Source organism: Podarcis cretensis, assembly GCF_951804945.1.
Source record: "Podarcis cretensis genome assembly, chromosome: 6".
In the NCBI taxonomy this organism is placed as follows: Eukaryota; Metazoa; Chordata; class Lepidosauria; order Squamata; family Lacertidae; genus Podarcis; species Podarcis cretensis.
The window spans coordinates 37,134,954-37,154,862 of record NC_137175.1 but is presented as its reverse complement, the minus strand read 5'-3'; the positions used below and the strand labels follow the sequence as shown (position 1 = coordinate 37,154,862).

Below are 19,909 nucleotides of genomic sequence, written 5' to 3'. Positions count from 1 at the left end.
CCATGTGTTTCCCATGCATCATTTCCATGGATATTCCTGTCCTGTTGTGAGAATGTATGGTGGCACCTGGGCATCCTAGCTGCTTTGATTTCCTCTTACTTTTTCTTTTTTTTAATGGATGAAAAGCTCTTGGATCACCTTGTGTAGTTGTAAGTTTACTAAGTACACTAATCCTGAAAGTTGTTCTCCTTTGTCCCAAAGGCCTCCTGAAACCACCAAAACATTTTGGCTGGATGTAAATATTTGAAACAAATCTAGTCTTAACTATGGTTGGTTTAAACAATTCAGGAGCAAACCATGGCTTATGATCCAGGTTTGTTAGACAAACCAGAATTTAAACAGTGTTCTCCCAGCTGGGATGTAATGCTAGTTTAAAACTGGAAGCTAAAGTGACTGTGCTGGGAGAAGAAAGTGGAGAATGTGAACCTGAGGCTCACAGCTGCCTGTGCATGTCTAGGCCAGTCTCTCCCTTCTTCCAAGTCTTTCCATTTCTTTTTTCTTAGCCTTTCTCTTGTCCTGAGTTGAGAAGAAGATGACAGACCAAGCAAAATCAGGCTCTGCAGTTTTGGTCTCCTACAATGCCACCTTTGACTTTAGCCCAATGTCTAAGGTCAGAAAGAACTTGAGAGTACAGACCTCGCTCTGATTTTAAATTAGGGCCCTGGCACCATTAGGTACAACATCTCTGTTTCAGTTAGCCTCTCAAGGTTGCTTTCTCTTGCCCATTTGTCATTAACATGTATTTTGTCTTTGAAACTGTCAGGAGCCAGGGAAGCCCTAATTCACCAAGACAACTCTTCCCACCAATTCTGTCATGGTGTGCACTTCCTGCCAAGCTCATTCAGTCCCCACACCTCCCTTTTGAACGGAACACTGCTGCTCTTTCATTACATTTCTTCCTCTCTGGCCCTGAAGGATTTACCTGATGATCCTTCTGACTTTGGTCATGTTTGTGGCAGAACTTGGGTTGATAATGACATGAGTTTTTCTTATGACCTGTGCCTTCAGATTATTCCAGTGTTCCACTGCAGGTTGGCATGGCGGATGGCCCCTATAATGGGTAGAGAAACAAGTATTAAAATATGCTTTGGGGCTGCTTGGTTCAATTGTAGTACTAGCCAGCACTCCATCCTTGGGATGTGTGAAGATGCAGTGATGCTCCTGCACAGTTTTTTTTTTTTTAATGTGTTTAAGAGGTTATTTTGTTTTCCTGCTAACCATGCTGCCTTAAATGTGCATCTTGCATTTGATCTTAGTTAGTATTGTCTTATTTTCATATTTTGCACTGTTGTGTTTGATGCTTTATGTTTGATTGTAGACTGCTTGGAATTTTTTGGATATTAAGTGGTATAGAAATTCATAATCATAACAACAGCAATGACAACATGAATGAATGAATTAAAGGGAATTGACTTGAGTGTTCATATTGGTCCACTCTGGAGCTGACCTGATAACATTTAAGATTATGGTCAACGTTTCTTTCAGTTTCTGTTTATATTGGGGCCTTTTGCTGCCACAAAGAGATGATCCACTTCACTGACTGCATACACTTTCTCCTGAGGAGTAAATAACTGTAGTGTCCAGTCTGGTGTCATTGCTTTGCTTTGCTTTGCTTTTAAAGTCCTATGCCTTTCGTTTTCTCCTAGCCTCAATAGTGCTTCAGAAGTGGTGGTGCCAAATGCAACCATGTGTAGAAGGAGAAGAGTGTAAAGTGCTACCAGATTTGTCCGGATGGAGCTGCAGTACTGGAAACAAAGTAAAGACCACCAAGGTATTCCTAATCCAAGATGGGGGAGAGAAGGCCGAGTCAAATAATGCTCCCCCTCTCACACACCCCCAAAGGGCATTGTTGTGATCCTTTTTATGAGATCCACTTAGTGCATAATTTTGTGAATGACAATTGTGATGCTTTGAATCTATTTCAAATAGTTGACTCTGTTTTGTAATATCTGGCAGGCCAAGTAAACAACAGTATGTCTGGGGCATATAGTGGCTCAAGAGCCCCACAATGCATCTTGTTCATTCCTGACCACCTATCATAAAGATCTCAGTTCAAAGTCATTTCAGAAAAGTGACAATGGATATCTGACTTCTTTGTGTATTTGTTAGGCAGTTGCTATATACCTAAAAAAGGATCGCCATGGCCAGTGCAATGGCAGGAGGTTTGGGAAGGGAAGAAGAGAAAAGCAGCTGTATGTCAGGAAGGCAGTGGAGATCCACAGCTTACACTGCAGCACGTTTTAAGAGATCTCAATACAGTTTCATGTGACAAAAAAATCAAATTAGAGTACATGGAGACAGGAACCACAAGACTCTTCATACACCTACCCGAGATCCTTGTCCATCAAGCCTGAAGCTACTCTGAGAAACTTTAGAGTGCCATTGTTGCTTCAGTTACTGGGTTGTTTAGTTCCTTATATTTCCTTTTTTATTTTAAATGTAATCAAAACATGTAATCGGAACTGCTTTTTCTAATGCTCGGACACATATTCTGAACAAAGCCATTTTTGTTCAAAATGGGAATTTTTCTGTTTATTGCTCAAAAGTGGGATGTGCAACACAATGTAGTGTGGATTGCTCCAGCAGTGTGAAGTTCCAGCCGGTCAGCCCATCTTCCAGGATACTCCATTCTATTCTCTCCCCACCCCTGATTTTCTATTCTACCCCCACCCCCAACAGATGCTCAGCATTATGTGGTTACTGAGCAGGATCGGTCCTTCTTGTGCTGTTCGGGGGTGGGGGGTGACCCCTTCTTAGTACTGTTACACCACATTCCAATCTGAGTGGTGTGAGATTCCAGAGATGCCAGGCAAGCCCCCCAGAGGGTCTGCTGCTTCTCCCATAGGCGCAGCAGTCTTGGATCCAAAATAGCAAAAAGCCATGCTCTCTGTCCCTTTTTCTGCCTGTCAGCCCACGTGGTGCTCTGATTCCACTTTCTCCGCAGCTTGCAAACTCCAAACTGATCTTCCTGCTCGCTTATGTCAGGCCAAACTGAAATCTTAAAACTTTTTCAATCCCTTTTGTCTCTGCCCTCTGACACACAGCTGGAGGAGAAGCTTCCTTCTCCTTGCTGTCTGGCACTGAATTTCCTGATGGCCCATCTTTTGTAAGGTTTAAGACTTGGCCATCGTCAGCTTTGTTCCGCCAGTGACCCACACTCAGCTAGCTATGCCAGGCTGGACTGGCTAGTTAGTTCATGCTGAACCCAGCAGTGCTTGGCACAGTTTAATCAAACCTTGATTAATTCCAACCTTTACTAAATCCAGGAATTATGGGGAGGATCTGGCGCCTAGGAATTTAATAATAATAATAATAATAATAATAATAATAATAATAATTTATTTATACCCCGCCCATCTGGCTGGGCCTCCCCAGCCACTCTGGGCGGCTTCCATAAAAACCAAAAATACAGTAAAATCACACGTTAAAAACTTCCCTGAACAGGGCTGCCTTAAGATGTCTTCTGAATTTCAGGTAGTTGTTTATCGCTTTGACATCTGCTGAAAGGGCGTTCCACAGGGCGGGCGCCACTACCGAGAAGGCCCTCTGCCTGGTTCCCTGTAGCTTTGCTTCTCGCAATGAGGGAACCGCCAGAAGGCCCTCGGCGCTGGACCTCAGCATCCGGGCAGAGGGGATGCTTGCCATCCCAAAAAACTTACAACAGTACTTCTTGTGGTTCTTCAAACCTTGGGGAATCCTGAATACACACTGATACCACATTCTTGTTTCTATGGGGCCCCATTTTTGTGCAGTCCTGTTGGCAGATTTTATTTGCTATTAGGAGTGATTTGAAAGTGCAACTCTCATCAGAATTTACACAGCAGTAGAAAAGAAAATTTAGGAGAGAATTGGGTGAAGTGCGCTCTTTAAAAATGAACCTTCTCACTTCATCTGAGTTAAATATCATTTCCCCAGAAACTCAAAACCTTTTATTTTTATCCGCTGGAGATGACTTCATTCAAACAAGTTTCTTTCCAGATTAATCCTATATATCTTGAATAGCATTCAATAGCAGAGTGACAAAATAAGAAGTGGATGAGTAGAGTGAGTCATCAGTTGCAGAGTCAAAGCAAACGTGAACCGGTAGATGGAAATGGGTTTGGGGCTTCCCTTCTAATGGGTGTTTAGCAACAGCATCTTATGCAAGAGCGGTTAAGTGTGTAGATGAAACTCCTCCCAGCATCCCAAGAAATACAAAAGTGGAGGATGGTTTGCCTGTAAGACGCCTGCCAGCCTTGGCTTGTTGCAGCCACTTCCCTCTGCTTTGCATCACGTTCCAGCCAAGGACTTTCCAGCCTGTCACAGCTCCTCCAGTTGGAGCAATCATCTGTGACAGAGAGCTACATGATTATTATTTTCATGGCTTGCTGAATACCCTGAAGAACAAGGTATAATTAAAATTTTATCAAACTCATTAGTAATTACATGTATGTCATGGTTAATCAGTTGCATAATTTTGTAATCATTGTTCATACAGTGGAGCATAATTATTCTTCAGGCTTTGCTTGCTTCGTGCTTCCATCTCCTTTCCACGCAAACACCCCATAAAATTATCCTGCAAAATAGCAGCCTGTTGTTCCTTCCTTATCTTTTACTCGACAAATAGCATGTTCACACTGAAGAGCTTTTAAAAGAAGAAGAAGAGAGGGAGAAAGTATCAGAGCAGCCTCTGTTGGCTCAGGAATCAAAATGCTGCTGAGTAATCAATCACAGCAACTCCGCACCACCAACCTTTCTTTATCTGTTTCCCCTTTGCTTGCTCCCCACTTTTCCTGGCAGTGTTACAATTTGACATTATTCACGCACCCTTTGTGCTCTCAGAATGTGGAGCACTTGGCAGTAACCCATTTGGCCCACAGCCAGGCTCTCATTCTGGCTTCCCTCTCCAACAGGAAACAACACACTTTCCTTCTTGTAGCATTCCCCCCCCCCAGCTCTAATGCCTTGATTCATCTTTCACATTCCAGAGACATACTGCAGAAACCTAACCCAACCCTAGTCTTTATTGTGTGGGGCAACCCATGCTCTTGCAACCATGGTGTGTGTGGGGGGGGGGGAAGGGCTTTGGTGCTTATGTGCCTGCTGCACAGAAATAGCAGTCTGTAGTCTGATGAGACTGCAGGGAGGCGGGAAAACATCAAGTTCTGAGTAGGCTGAAGAAGAGGACAGGTGATGTATTCTCTTAGGGCTGAATGTGATTTGCAGTGACAAGGAAGAAACCAGTCATCACGAAGGCACTGCTCAGTTGAACCTGTTGACACTCCTGCCACCTTCAGCAGTTCCTGGAGAACTGCTTCCCATATTACTTCTTTAAAGACACAAGCAATATTTGTCTGCACTAAGCATTTGGATACCATAGAGCAGGAATGGGGAACCTGTGGTGCTCCAGATGTTGTTGGACTCCACTTCCCATCATCCCTGCCCATTGGCAATATTTCCTGGGGCTGCTGGGAGCTGGAGTCCATCAAAGGGCCCCAGGCTCTGTATCCCCGCCATAGAACATGGGTACTACCAGATTGGGGATTATTTGGGACTGGTGTTCTGTTGTTGTTGTTGTTGTTGTTGTTGCTGCTGCTGCTGCTGCTGCTGCTGCTGCTGCTGCTGCTGCTGCTGCTGCTGTTTTTTGCAACATCCACACAAGGTCTAATTTAATCTGGATTTACCCTTTCTGGGGGATAGCTGGTGAACATTTTTTTAAAAAATACCCTCTGATGCCAATGTCTGGTTTGTAGTATCTCAGTGACCTGCTTGCAAAGTAAGCAACTGTCTGGAAGCACCCTGTGACTTTTGTCTGGGAAATGAATGAGGGTTTGCCCTCCCTTATCTCTATGTTCCTTCAAAGAGCAACCTGTGAGTTGCTTTTCTCAATCTGGTCATCTCAGCCTCTGCATTAAAGCAAACCGCCTCTGTTTGTTCTGTTCACTTTGAAGCCTGGTATCTAACCGCTATAGTATTACTGGATGGGCAGTTAAATAATAAGCATATCTTCCCCCCCTTAGCTGTGGGTCTCTGCTGCGTACAAATTGAGCTTCTCTCTCTCTCTCTCTCTGATGCTCTCAGTTTGATCTCCTTGCCATTTTTGCAATGGATTTGCTAAATTGTTCCTGCTGAAATGTGTCTCTTGTTTGGCATGCACACAAGGGCAGGGATAGAATTTAAATAGCAAAATTTCAAATGCATCCACAGCTCTGATGGCTGCCTTGACAGAAATCGCTAGTCCTACTGTGAAATCCATAAGAAAGGACATTGTAATGGGTAAATAGGGCTCGGTACATCTGAAGACTATGAAATCATCCACAGCCATTGGAATAACCCAGCATCTCAAAGCCGAGACACAATTTTCAGGCTGCTGTTTAAGAATTTGTTTAGACTATTTACCGTGCACATAGGACACATGGAAGCAAAGAAAAGCAGGCTCTGGGCTTAATATAAATTATTGCCTGCATGCCAGGCACACCTTTCTCTTTTACCCCCTCCCGAGAGCCAGTGTGGTGTAGTGGTTAAGAGCGGTAGTCTCATAATCTGGGGAACCGGGTTCGCGTCTCCGCTCCTCCACATGCAGCTGCTGGGTGACCTTGGGCCAGTCACACTTCTCTGAAGTCTCTCAGCCTCATTCACCTCACAGAGTGTTTGTTGTGGGGGAGGAAGGGAAAGGAGAATGTTAGCCGCTTTGAGACTCCTTAAAGGGAGTGAAAGGCGGGATATCAAATCCAAAACTCTTCTTCTCTTCTTCTTCTCTCCCCTCCTCAGAGCTTCTCTTAATGATTTCTCTTGTAAAATGCAGACACTTGCTTTAAATTCTTTTGGAAGGCTTACACACTCTATGTTTTCTCTGCAGGCAGAGTCATGTAAATGTAGCTATGTTAGATGAATGCTAAAGAATGCTTAATAATAATAATAATAATAATAATAATAATAATAAATACCTAGCACCTCTGCTGCTAAAAAGGTCACTTAAGGTAATCTTGGAACTGGAAGCCTTGAGGTACTTGAAAGAATTAACATGTTAAGTTACGCATTTTTGATCAGATTCCATTTTGGCCTGCCCCGAACAAATCTTCCCCCCACTCCCCCCAAATATCCTTAGCTGTTGCTCTTCAATCTTAGGTGCACAGTAGGCATTTTAGATTTGAAAGATTTGGCTGTCTTTCACTGCCCCTCTTTGTCTATATGCATGCAAGAAAAAAATGCATGGCTTGAGGGTATGGAGCAGAGGCCAAGCAGACAAGCACAGGAGTAGACTATTTTGCACCCATTTGCAAACCCACTATAAGATCATGTTCATTTGGTGGATGGAGGATCCTGCCTTAAGAGACGCAGTTGCATCAGGTTGGATTTGTGTGCCTTTCCAATGCTGAGAGTGATTCTGCAGGCTGCTGTTACGGGGCTGAACTTGTCACTTTCAAATGTCAATGATATTTTTCCAGGGCTGGCTTTTTATTGATCCTTACATTGATCTCTGGGATTTGGTGACTGATTCCCCTTCATAAAGATAATAAGCCACTGAGAGTCTGAGGCGCTTTAAAGGTTAACAAAGTTATTGTGGCCCAAGTTTTCATAGACTGGAACCTACCTCTCAGCAGACAGTGGCAGAGCTGGCAGGACCGGAATAAAAAGTGGGTGGACCAAGAGGTGATTCTTACATCCAGTGGGTTACACTCCAGCAACGCAGAAACTAGAGGTCCCAGCGCGCGCACACACACCCCACATCTCTCCATCCAGGCAGGCAAGAGGCATGATCACAGTCAAAGGATATATTCCAGCCAGTCAAGAGGACATGACGATGTCATGGCAGAGGGCCATCCCACAGAGGGGTCTGGCCTAAGCAAGGGATATGGCCCTGGAGAGACCCGAGGGCCAGTTAGAGATGTCTGGAGGGTCATGTTTCTTTCCCCATCCCTGATTTCATAGAATTGTAGAGTTGGAAGGGACCCCAACCCTTGTGGTCAAACTTTGGAATTTGCTACCGCTTTGCACCAGCTTTCAAAGCAGACGGACAGGTTTGTGGAGGATAAGGCTGTCTGTGACTGCTAGTCATGATGGCTGCGTACTGTTGTAGGTGGTGTGCCTCTGAAAACCAGTTGCTGGGGAATGCAGCTGGAGAAAGTGCTGTTCCACTCATGCCCTGCTTGTGGGCTCCCTATGGGCATCTGCTTGGCTGGCCACTGTAAGAATAGGATGCTAACCTAGATGGGCCTATGAAGTGATCTGACAAGGTTGTTCTCTTTAAGTGCAACATATTAATATGGCTATGTATTTTGTGGTTTTATTTGGTCTTTTTATGCTGTGAACTGCCTTAAGATCTATGGATGAAGGACGGTACACAAATTTAATCATCATCATCATCAAATAATTCTGATGTACCGCAACCTTCCCACGTGGACTGAAATTCATGTCAGAATGCAACCATATGCTTGCTTAAATAACTTTGATATGATTTTCCTACGTAAACATTTTGGCTTGTCTCCTCCCTCCCCGCCCCTCTGTTTGCTTCCAGAATGGTTGACTTCTGAAAATTACATGTTTCAGTCAGCTCACTACTATGGAATGTTTTCTTCTCCCCACAAAATGAAAGAAAACGTTTGGGGGATCGGTTATCTTATGAGGAACAGGTCTGCAAAATCTTGTTAGACGTCTTCTGAATGCTGAATAGGAATGGTTGACTTATCCTCTCTATTCCTGCAAACTCTCAGTGCATCTTTTTCAATGCAGAGCAACTTCACCTGCAAGGAAAGCCCATTCATGCAAGAACTCTGTGCATGCACTGGAAATGCACAGGAGGTTCTGGATCAGAGATAATTCCTTAGATTACCAGATATCTGTCTAATGCATTTTCCTTTATTCCCAGGTGACAAGGTAGATTTGAGAAGATCTGCTCTCATCTGATATGCATCTGTGTTGACATGGCTGGCACTGCAGAAATGGCACAACGTGGCTTTTCTCCAGGTGCAAGATATTCCTTCTACGTTCTGAAGACTTGGAAACAGAAGGACCTCATTGGCACAGGATAGAATGCAACTGTGGTATAGGATGCCTATTTTTCATGGGCACTTTATTGTTCTTCCTCGTGTACACCTGCCAAGGGAGTGGTGCTGCAGTTTGCTCCCTCCTGGAAGAACAGCACCAAGGATTACAGGAAAGGGGTGACGTACCTGTCTGGGCAGAGAACTTGGGAAATTTCCCTTGTTTTTGAAGATAAAATACTGCATCAACCACTGATTCAGTGCAGCCTCTAAGGTATTTAACCATCAGCTGCTACTAAGTCTACAATTATGGGTCTTGAATGCAGTTACAAGAACTGCTCCACATTCTCCTTCCATACCATGGATATGATATACCTGCAAAAGAGAAGAATGTATTTCTTCCCCTAGTGCTCAATTAAATATTGGAGTTGCATAGAATCTGTTGATAACTACAAAGTGGGGGAAAGCAATTTTCCTTCCTTTGAATTCTCCTGTGTCTGTAGGCTGGCTCTGACGATCACTAAAGAGAATCAAGGTGTCGAGTGGGTGTCAAGTTCACAATTCAAAATAAAATTCGTGTTTTTACAAAATCTTCCCAATTCATGTTTTTGTCGCTTTCATAGAAGACAGGCTTCGAGTTCTGGAAACAAGGAACCAAATTGTGAAACTAGAGGAACTACAAGAAAGACCATGCAGTTGCTCCAACATTTACCCAGTTACCAGCTTCAGATTCTGTACCTGGACGGATGGAAGAATCTACAGTACAGACAGAAGTTCATTACACTTTGTTGGAAGCACAAGAGATGAGAACAAGTATTCATAATGCTTTCTCTTTCTTTTTCATGAGTCACCAAAAATGTTCTCTCCTGGTCTTTCCCTCTCCTGTTCAGTAATTAATCAGGCTTATACTCTCATCTCTTCTGTTCCTTCAAAGTCACACAAATTACTGTTATTGTCAGAATTCTATTGCAAATATTAGAAATTGCGAGGGGGGAAGGTGTGTTCTTCTCTTTGCTATGTTGTGTCTGCTACAGTCTTAAATTTTACTCAGAGAACTGAGAGAGCTTAGTTACATTTAGTATTAAATAAAGACTTGTACTTGGCAACTGTAATGAGTGCAGATCCCTCTCAGGGACCAATTGATTGCTCTTATACCTCCTCACAAGAAAATATTATGAGAACTAAGTTAAACTTCCCAGCTTATGATGCCATTGCTGCTTTTGCTGATATAAATGGAGGAGATGATCCACTTTAATTCAGTGGGATTCAGCAAGGTTTTAGGAAAGGGTAGGAGAAGACAATAGACAGAGAGAAACGACATAGCTTTGGTGAAGTTCTCTCATTGTTTCTGGATGCACAGGACATCTAAACCCTAAAGTGAAAATGCTTATTCAAAGCTTACTTAGCATTTTTCATAGCAAATTAGAACAACAGGCATATAACAGAAAGATTAGGGTTTCTTAAAGACAAGTCATTGCTGATCTTTCCTATTGGAATGTTGAGATCCACTCCCAGCTAATTGGCATCCATGAACATGTTCCATGTCTGTGTCTCATTATGTCTACCTTGATCATGAAGGTTCATTGGTTTGACTTGGGGGAGGGTGGTGGCTGAGGCTGAGAATGATTGCTTACCCTTGCTAAGTATAACCCAAAGTGAACACCTGACTCCAACTCAACCAAGATGGATGTCAGGAGCTCCCGGAGAGAATGGGCAAACAGCTGCACCTTCAAAACTCTGCCTTGACCTGTCCAACTTGGCACTGGCCTGGCCTCCATGCTGTGACTGTATGACCTGCTGACTTTGTTATCTAAACGTTTTTTTGTAACAGACAATGTTATACCTGCTTCGGATGCGATGTAAATACCAGGCTGTGAAATATTAAAGTTCGTTTTAATCTCTGCAGGATGGATTTGTTCATTTAAATATGAGCTTGTTTTTGAGGCCAAGTGGGGGAGGAGAAGCTGTGGGCTTTCTGAAATCATCTTCAAGTAATCGAAAAAGCAATTGAGCAGTTCACAACAGGGGGGTTGTTCTGATGGAGGAAAGAGAAGAACCTCATTATGTGTACCTGCTTAAACCATGTCAATCTATTACCTTACCTTTTTGGCAAAGTGGTGTAACTCTTTCTTGACTACAAAAAGCCTGTCAAAATGTTGCTGGCTCCCCAAGGGTTTGTAACGACTCGGATAAGGTTCAGTCCAATTCACTGCCAGTGACTTGTCAGTGGGCAGAAGTAACTCTGTAAAGCAGGGGTGAGAAACCTGTGGCCCAGCAGATGTTGTTGGACTTCCATGAGTCTTGGCCCATAACCAATGGCCATGGTCAGGCATGATGGGAGTTGTAGTCCAACAAGATCTGGAGGTTCTCTATCCCTGTTATTCAGCAAAACAGCCTTGTTTCCTAGCACAGATGCAGGCACACAATCGATCCACTCAGGGAATTGGAGGCTGGTGCGCTCCTGCCATATAACCATCTGGCCTCTTCCCTTCCCCTGTGTCAAGGAACACAAGCTCCAAGCAGAGGGGCAAGTTGCATATGAGATATTTGCATAGGCCTCCTTACCCTGTAATGACCTGGAATAGTGTCTGTACTCATGTCATAGAGGGGAGGCTTATGGTTCCAACTCATATATATGCTTGAACAGACAGTGGTAATTTAGTGAATGTGTTTGACACAGGAATCTCTATTTGCATCATTTTGTATTTATTGAACCTCACCTGCTGTTCAGTTAACTCATTTATTATTTTGAAGCTCCTCCATATGTTTGGAGCTTTGCTCTCCTGAATAACTTGGTGTAGTCCAGTTCTGATTCCAGGTCACGTATGCATCTTAAATAGCATTGCCCTTTATACTGATCCATGGCAGACTCTTCCCGGCACTGTTTACTTCTTAGCATTGTCAAAACTGTCATGAGTTTTAACACACTGTGCATGTTTTTCCCAAATCAGTTACTGATCCATAAGAAGGCCCCATGCTCATATGCTCAGACTGCAAAGTATTCTTGGGACTTTATCAAACATCTCTCGAGAGTTCTAAAATATACACTATCCATGAGATCGTATTTATCCATTTGCAGATATTCTCACAAGATTCTAAGAGCCTGATGAGGCATGACTTCTCTTTGTAGAAATCTGATTCTTCTTCAGCAAGGCTTGTCCTCCTTGGTGCATGGCTTAAAAATGTTGACAACAATTTTTCTGGGATCGGTATTTGACTGACTCTCTTGGAGTCCTGGATCCCCCCCCCCCATTTTAAAAATTGGCATTACCCTGCCTACTATCCCCAAAGAGCTTCCTTCACCTTGTGTGTTTTACATCAGGATGTTACTGTGTCTCTGCTCTTTGCATTCTGCTCTTTGCATTACAGTGGAAGCCATGACTGTAGCTTCAGCATTAAAGAGTTGGTTTTCCTGGACAAAGCAGCAGGGCAAAACAAGAACAAAAATCCCTTCGACCCAGAGCTTTAAAGCACAGACCTGTGCCTAGAAAGTGCAGGGCAAAAGGTGAGTGTGACTGAGCCCTGAGTGACAGCAGCTCTCCATGATTTCAGGCAAGAAGACTCACCCAACTGTACCTTGACATGATGGAGATTAGACCTGGGACTCTCTGCATGCAAACCAAATACTCTCCCACTGAGTTGTAGCCCTTCCTCCTCCTCATGTCTAGTTTAGTCCCAAGATAACAAAAGTTTATCTCCAACAGCTCAGAAAGGAGTAAACTGTGGTTATACTTAATCTGATCATTATAGTTGAAGCGAGACAAATCAGTTCACCTCTTTGCTCTTCTGGATTTCACTCCTAGCTTCCCTCTGGATTCTAGACTCTGGCCTGTGTTCATTATGTAGGGAAACCAAAGCAAATTTCATATGCTGGAAATTCCAGCATCCTACTGAAGCACTTGGTAAAAGATGTTGCTGCCGTTGGGAGATTTGGCAAAAGCGTTAGCCTTGTGTTATTCATTAATCTTTAAGGCAGTTTTTAAACTGAGTTAACAGAGCAGCAAATAATCAGGGCTTTGCCAAGCCTTGAGATGTACAAATGCACATAGAAAGTGTGTGGATTTACAATGCATCCATTCATATAGGTGCGTTTTGTTTGAAATATTTCTTGAGAAAGCAAGAGTTTAAAGCAATTGGGCTGGGGAAGCAATAGACAGAAAGTCTCTTATTTGCCACCAGCAGCTGTATTTCCACATGTGTAAGGAGGGTAGAGGAGTTACTGGTGGCGGAATGATTAAATTGTTGCCCTGGGAATTCTGATTAGTTAGAAGGAAATGTAGTTAAGACCAGCAGACTAGAGTATTGATGACAGTACCCCGAAGGAAGCAGGGAAAAAATGGAAGGCAGAGACTAGAGAGACAGGCATCAGAGTCTCACATGAGGCTTGTTCCTATGCTACACTGAACACAGATAGAAGCTGTTTGTGTGAAAGAGCAAACAGCTGTTGATTTGTACAGCTCAGCTGTTGAAGGCACAGGTACACAGACTCTACATTTGTTGAACCATGTCATTTAAATAACTACAAATGTAGAATCAGCTATTGCAGACAACTACACTGATTGTACTGTACGTATCTGAAGAAGTGTGCATGCACACGAAAGCTCATACCAAGAACTAACTTAGTTGGTCTTTAAGGTGCTACTGGAAGGAATTTTTTTATTTTGTTTTGACTGGGATTTCTAAGTTGGAATTGACATCTGGGGGGGGGTATTTGAAAGGCAGTGGATATTTGGCATGTCATATTTTTTCCGCTCAACAACTTTTGGGGGGTCCTAAATAATGTAATAGGAACGTGGGTGGTGCTGTGGTCTAAACCACTGAGCCTAGGGCCTGCTGATTGGAAGGTTGGCGGTTCGAATCCCCACGATGGGGTGAGCTCCCATTGCTCGCAGCATCACTGTGAGGAAGCCAGATAAACAGTGCAGCCCCTCCTAGCTAGCCCCTCCTGGCAGCAGCTGTCCCAGGTTTTAGTCAGGAATCTTCCCAAACCCCGAGTGCCAGGGATTGAACTGGGGTTTCCTGCATACTGAATTATCAACTAAAAAGGTAAAGGTAAAGGACTCCTGACAGTTAAGTCCAGTTGCAGATGACTCTGGGGTTGCGGCGCTCATCTCGCTTTATAGGCCGAGGGAGCCGGGGTTTCCTGCATACTGAATTATCAACTAAAAAGGTAAAGGTAAAGGACTCCTGACAGTTAAGTCCAGTTGCAGATGACTCTGGGGTTGCGGCGCTCATCTCGCTTTATAGGCCGAGGGAGCTGGAGTTTGTCCGCGGACAGTTTTTCCAGGTCATGTGGCCAGCATGACTAAGCTGTTTCTGGCGAAACCAGAGCAGCACATGGAAACACCATTTACCTTCCCGCCGGAGCAGTACCTATTGATCGATTTGTACTTTGACGTGCTTTCAAACTGCTAGGCGGGCAGGAACAGGGACCGAGCAATGGGAGCTCACCCCGTTGGGGGGATTTGAACCACCGACCTTCTGATCGGCAAGCCCAAGAGGCTTAGTGGTTTAGACCACAGCACCACCCGCATCCCTAAATTATCAACTACTGAGCTCTAAAAAAGATGTAGTTTTGAAGAAAGTCACATGAGTTCCAAGGATGTGTTTTATTAGCAGAAGTAAGAAGAATTACAGACCAGAGAAGAGCTACACTTCTGGCGAAGAACAGAGTTGCAAGGTTTTCTGAACTTTTAATTTACACTTTTGAACTATGCATTTCTCTGGTGTCTAAATCAATCTTCCCAGATGAGCAATGAAATGGAATAAGAACAGTCTTGCCAGCCTGGTTTAGAGAGAAAATTAAAAATGATGTGGGAAGAATGAATGCTTGGTTACAGACAGTGAATCTTTTCCATAAATGATGCTTATTTTATATGTAGATGAGTGATTAATGTGACTTTTTGGTTTGGTACTTACTTTTTGAATGTGGAGCAGAATACTTATATAAAAAATGAGCTGAGCAATCTAGATTCCTGAGGGGGGGGGGGCTGATGAAGTGCATGTTCGTTTTCACAGGGCTGTTATTGTTGCCATTAAAGCCTTCCTGCCTAGGAGATCAAGGTCATTGAGATGGATTTGTTCCATCATGCATTTTGGAGCAGATTTTTCATTACATATTTCACAGCTGAGTGTAGTGTTTGCACCTTCAACTATATATTCTCATGTAGAATACCCTTCTTATTTGTCCTACTCTGTGGCCAAATGTAGCACTTAAAACCTGGGCTTCTCTTTGTCTCTGTAGTTGATTGGTGCATTCACTGGGTTTGATAATCCCACAAACACCTGGTTAAGTGCATGCTTCTGTATGTGACAAGTTTTTGAGCAAATCCCCAGCACTGCAGCCTTGACATCAAAGAGTGCCTACTTCTGACTTTTCCTTTTGCTTTGCAAGTAGTGGTCAAAATGTAATTCAGGTTTCGTTGCTGAGAGCTTCATGCTGGCTTTAGAAGAGGGAAGTATTTTTCAACTACGACAAAATCCATTGGACAAAAAGGTGGATTTTGAAGGAAGAAGAAGGCTCATGGGCGTAGCTGGGGGACCCAGAGGGACAACCCCCCCCCCATAGATCAAGCAAAACAATAGAAATACTTAACTAACTAACCAATTACATTGGTCCTGCCCCCAAACAAAGTCTTGCCTCCCCCCCAACAAAAATCCTAGCTACACCCATGAGCAAGCAGATTTTTATTTATTCAAATACATAGCTTGGCTTGCTTCTAGGTTTGGAAGTGTGGAACGCTGTATTGAACAGTAATTGTAGAATATTATTATTATTTAATTCATTTCCATACTGCTTTGTATTTTAAAGGGAAAAAATCTCAAAGCAGTTTACAATACATTTAAACATCAAATAAAACAATCAAGAGAGGGACGCAGGTGGTGCTGTGGGTTAAACCACAGAGCCTAGGACTTGCCAATCGGAAGGTCGGCAGTTCGAATCCCCGCGATAGGGTGAGCTCCTGTTGTTCAGTCCCAGCTCCTTCCAACCTAGCAGTTTGAAAGCATGTCAAAGTGCAAGTAGATAAATAGGTACTGCTCCGGCGGGAAGGTAAATGGCATTTCCGTGCGCTGCTTTGGTTCACCAGAAGCGGCTTAGACATGCTGGCCACATGACCTGGAAGCTGTACGCCGGCTCCCTCGGCCAATAAAGCGAGATGAGCGTCGCAACCCCAGAGCCGGTCACGACTGGACCTAGTGGTCAGGGGTCCCTTTACCTTTACCTTTAAAACAATCAAGAATAAAACATTACTGAAGAAAGACAAATATACATTCAAAGCAAGAAATAAAAATATTATCTTAAAACATTTCAAAAGAAAACATTACTAAAGGAAGTTAAATATAAGGAGCATATTTAAAGCAGTATAATTAGCATGAGAATAAGATAGCATCTTAAGCATAGACCATTGCTGCTGCTATCGCTGCCAGTCCTGCCACTGGTGGTTCATGGCAGGCTGCGGCTGTAGGAGCTCAGGCTTGATGACCTGGGTCTGCAGTAAGAGACAGCCAAGATGTTGTTAAATCAATCAAAATGACGGGCTGTCATGTTCAAGTCCAATTTAAAGAACTTCAACTTGATGTAGAGATTGTTTAAAAATAGTTCAAGTAATAAATTACAAAACTACAGCTCCAAGGTTCATTCAGGTAAAGGAAACGATAGGGAATTAAATATTCTGATTGCAAATTTTGGAGCCTTTCGTAAATCAAGCAATAGGTTCTTCTTTCTAACTCATGCCCTGTGCTTGTCACTATCCTGTTTTCTCAGGGTGGCCAGATAGAAAACTTGATGGGGCTTCTAACACCTTTAATAGATTTGTAGAAGGAAGAATTTCAGCAGTTGTAGCTTACATGACAAATTGCACTTGCTGAAATCCCTTCTCCTACACAACTATTAAGGGTGGAAGATTTTCACATCTGGTCACTCTCAACACTACCCTTTGCGGTTATAGCAGTCTTTGGAAATAGTAGGAAATGTTTTAAAACACTGGCAGAAAAAATGGAAACATGAAATGTTTTAACTTTAAGCAATGAGATTTGATTTTTGATTTATTTTTTTTACAATAGTTCCCTAGTGTAACATATCCCACTGTTACAATTATGGAACATTAATGTCACCTTTGTTTCAATAAGAGGTTAAGTAGTTAAAAAACAAACCCAGTGTTTTTAAATCTATGGATACTGATTCTGTAGCTGCAATTGTGCAGCTTCATCTTTTTTTGTATAGAACAGGCATGGAGCTGCTTCAGAATAATTCCTACACTAAATTACACTCTTTGCCTGCTGCTTCCAGCTGCACTGAAATTGCACAGAGGGACAAAGACAAGGTGGAACATCAGGAAGAACTTGCGAACCATGCAATCTAGACAAGGCAGAGGTGCTGCAAGTGCACTTGGCCCACGAATCACTAGTAGATGTTGCCTTCCCCCTGAAAGAGCAATGTGGGGTTGTATTTAGTTCCAGTCTTGCAGATGGACAACCAAATTAGGGTGTGTGTGGCTACTTGGACCTGCAGCCAATGAGTTGATGCGTCACCAGCTTCCTAGTGAAGCACGTTTCAGCCACAGTTATCCATGCCCTGTTAATATTCAGACTTGACTAGTATAATGAATTATTTGGCTGCCAATGAAGACTTTTCAGTAACCAACTGGAAAAAAATAAAACAGCTGGGCTGTTAACTGCAACACTGAACCGCATATATTTCACCATTGATTACATTTATGCACTGGCTATCAGTTTGCTTCTAGGTACAGTCCCACACAATAGTTAAGGATACTTTGCCATATAAAGCATTATATGGCCTGGGACCTGACTATCTGATGTTCCACCTGCTTGCTTATGATTTGTTGAGGGAAACACTGGCTTCATTGCCTCCAGGTGGGATGGGTGGTTAGCAGAGATAGCATGATGTGCCCTACTTCTCCCCTAACACCCCATATACCCCACCCATACAAAAATAAAACAAAACTTCACAACACTATTCACAGTGGCTACCTGTAGAAGATAGCCCCTGTGAATAGCGGTATGAGGGGTTTTTTTGGTAGAGGGAGGTTGACTGTATGCCTGAATCCCTTCTAATTCCTGGGTCCAACAATAGCAATAGTTTCTTGATAATAGCCTAAGTATGGGCCCTTAAGGTAACAAAGTAGCCTCAACTGTCTGTTAGAAATACAAAATCCAGAGTTGAGGATTGTGTGCATGAGCTAGAAGCTAGAAATAGATTGCAGGCTGGGCAGCTGGGAGACAGAGCCATGCCTGATTTTCTGCAGGAATCCAAGGCTGTGATTATGGAAGCAGCAAGACCTTATTAGGGTGTTAATGCTGTGAGCCCCTCCAATGTAGGCTCAGGTTGGATGTATGTGTAAATAAACCATATATCATAAGGACAGCACAGTCTCCGCTGTCCCTCATTCTGAGGAAACCAAACCCTGGGTATACAACTGGATCCCCTGGAATCTCACACTGCTTTGAAATGCAGCAATATTGCCATGCAGCAATATCATAATTGGTCATTTGGGAACAGAGAGAGAGAGAGAGAGCAAGTGAATGTGCAGATCAGCATTTGAAACTTGTTGGGTTGACACCCTGCTACGTTCATAATAGTTTTTTGTTGTTAAGGTATTTTCTCCATTAACGAAGCTTAAAAATACAACAATTAGCATGTGGGGAGACTGAAAAAAAACATGTGGTAAAACAGGGGTCCATGTATTCATAAAGGTTTGTAACGGCTGTATAGAGCTTCTGAGCTAGAGTCCTCAGAGTCCAACAAGGGCAATGAAACCACCTTGGGAGGGGAAGTGGAATCATTTTGGTGGTTCTAGTTTGTATGTACAATGGGGGCTGACCATTAGAAAAATCATCCCTCCAAATGTATAGCCTTTCCCCCCAAAGTAAGAGAGTCTGACCCCAGGGTCAGAACCACCACTACCCCATGAAATAGGCATAAGGTTATCCATTGAGCTTCATAGGTAAGGAGAGATTTGAACATGTGCTTTTTCCTATATGTAAACTGAACATTCTATTCATTATAAATAGGGCTGGTCATACGGGTTTGGGAGCCTCTAACTTTGGACAAGCAACTGCATCAATAAAACCTGTATATGAACAAATAATTTGACTGCAGAATTGCATCTGATTGCAGAATTTCCCCAGGGAAAGAAAAAGCCATAAACCAAATTCACTGGCACAAGAGATGGGGAATTGTGAAATCCAATCTTCATCTCAGCAATTCAAGAAGCAAGAGCATATGCCTGTCTATTCCTAGGGCTAGGTTAATAATAATAATAATAATAATAATAATAATAATAATAATAAAATTTATTTATATCCCGCCCTCCCCAGCCGAAGCCGGGCTCAGGGCAGCTAACAACAATAAAACAGTACAAAAGTACAGCACAAACAACACTCTAAAATCATTCATTATAAAATTAATTAAATTAATTAATTAAATTAATTAAATGGATGGAGAACCTGTGGCCCTCTAGATCCGGCATAGGCAAACTTGGCCCTCCAGATGTTTTGAGACTACAATTCCCATTATCCCTGACCACTGGTCCTGTTAGCTAGGGATGATGGGAGTTGTAGTCCCAAAACATCTGGAGGGCCGAGTCTGGCCATGCCTGCTCTAGATGTTGTTGAACTCCACTTTTCATCAGATGGTCAGGGATGATGGAAATTAGATAACACCTTGACGGCCCCAGGTTCCCTGCTGCTGCTTTAGGGAGAACCTTAAATTTCATTACAGCTATAAAATGTGAAGAGCGGGCAGTCAACGGGAAATACGTTTTTTCATACGGGTACCTTCTTTTCCTAGCAAAAACTCTCTGTTCATTGTTGTGGCTTGTTAGACAGAAAGCAAGTCGGTACAACCTTTTCCTAGCATGATAAGATCTCTGCTGCTGAACTGCCATTATTGTTAAAAGAACACCCTGCCTTGCAAAACAGGTGGC

At 43.0% G+C, this 19,909-nt stretch overlaps 1 protein-coding gene across 2 annotated transcripts in view; it reads left to right on the top strand.

Annotated features, from left to right (window-relative positions):
- Window positions 1-10,868, top strand: part of TAFA3 (TAFA chemokine like family member 3) — an 86,768-nt gene extending 75,900 nt beyond the window's left edge. For both annotated transcript variants that reach the window (XM_079980127.1, XM_079980128.1), the window contains exons 5-6: window positions 1,647-1,771; window positions 8,849-10,868. In XM_079980127.1, the coding sequence (XP_079836253.1) occupies window positions 1,647-1,771; window positions 8,849-8,860 (137 nt within the window). In that variant the 3' untranslated portion in view covers window positions 8,861-10,868. The remainder of the gene's footprint in view (window positions 1-1,646; window positions 1,772-8,848) is intronic.
- The last annotated feature ends 9,041 nt before the right edge of the window (window positions 10,869-19,909 follow it).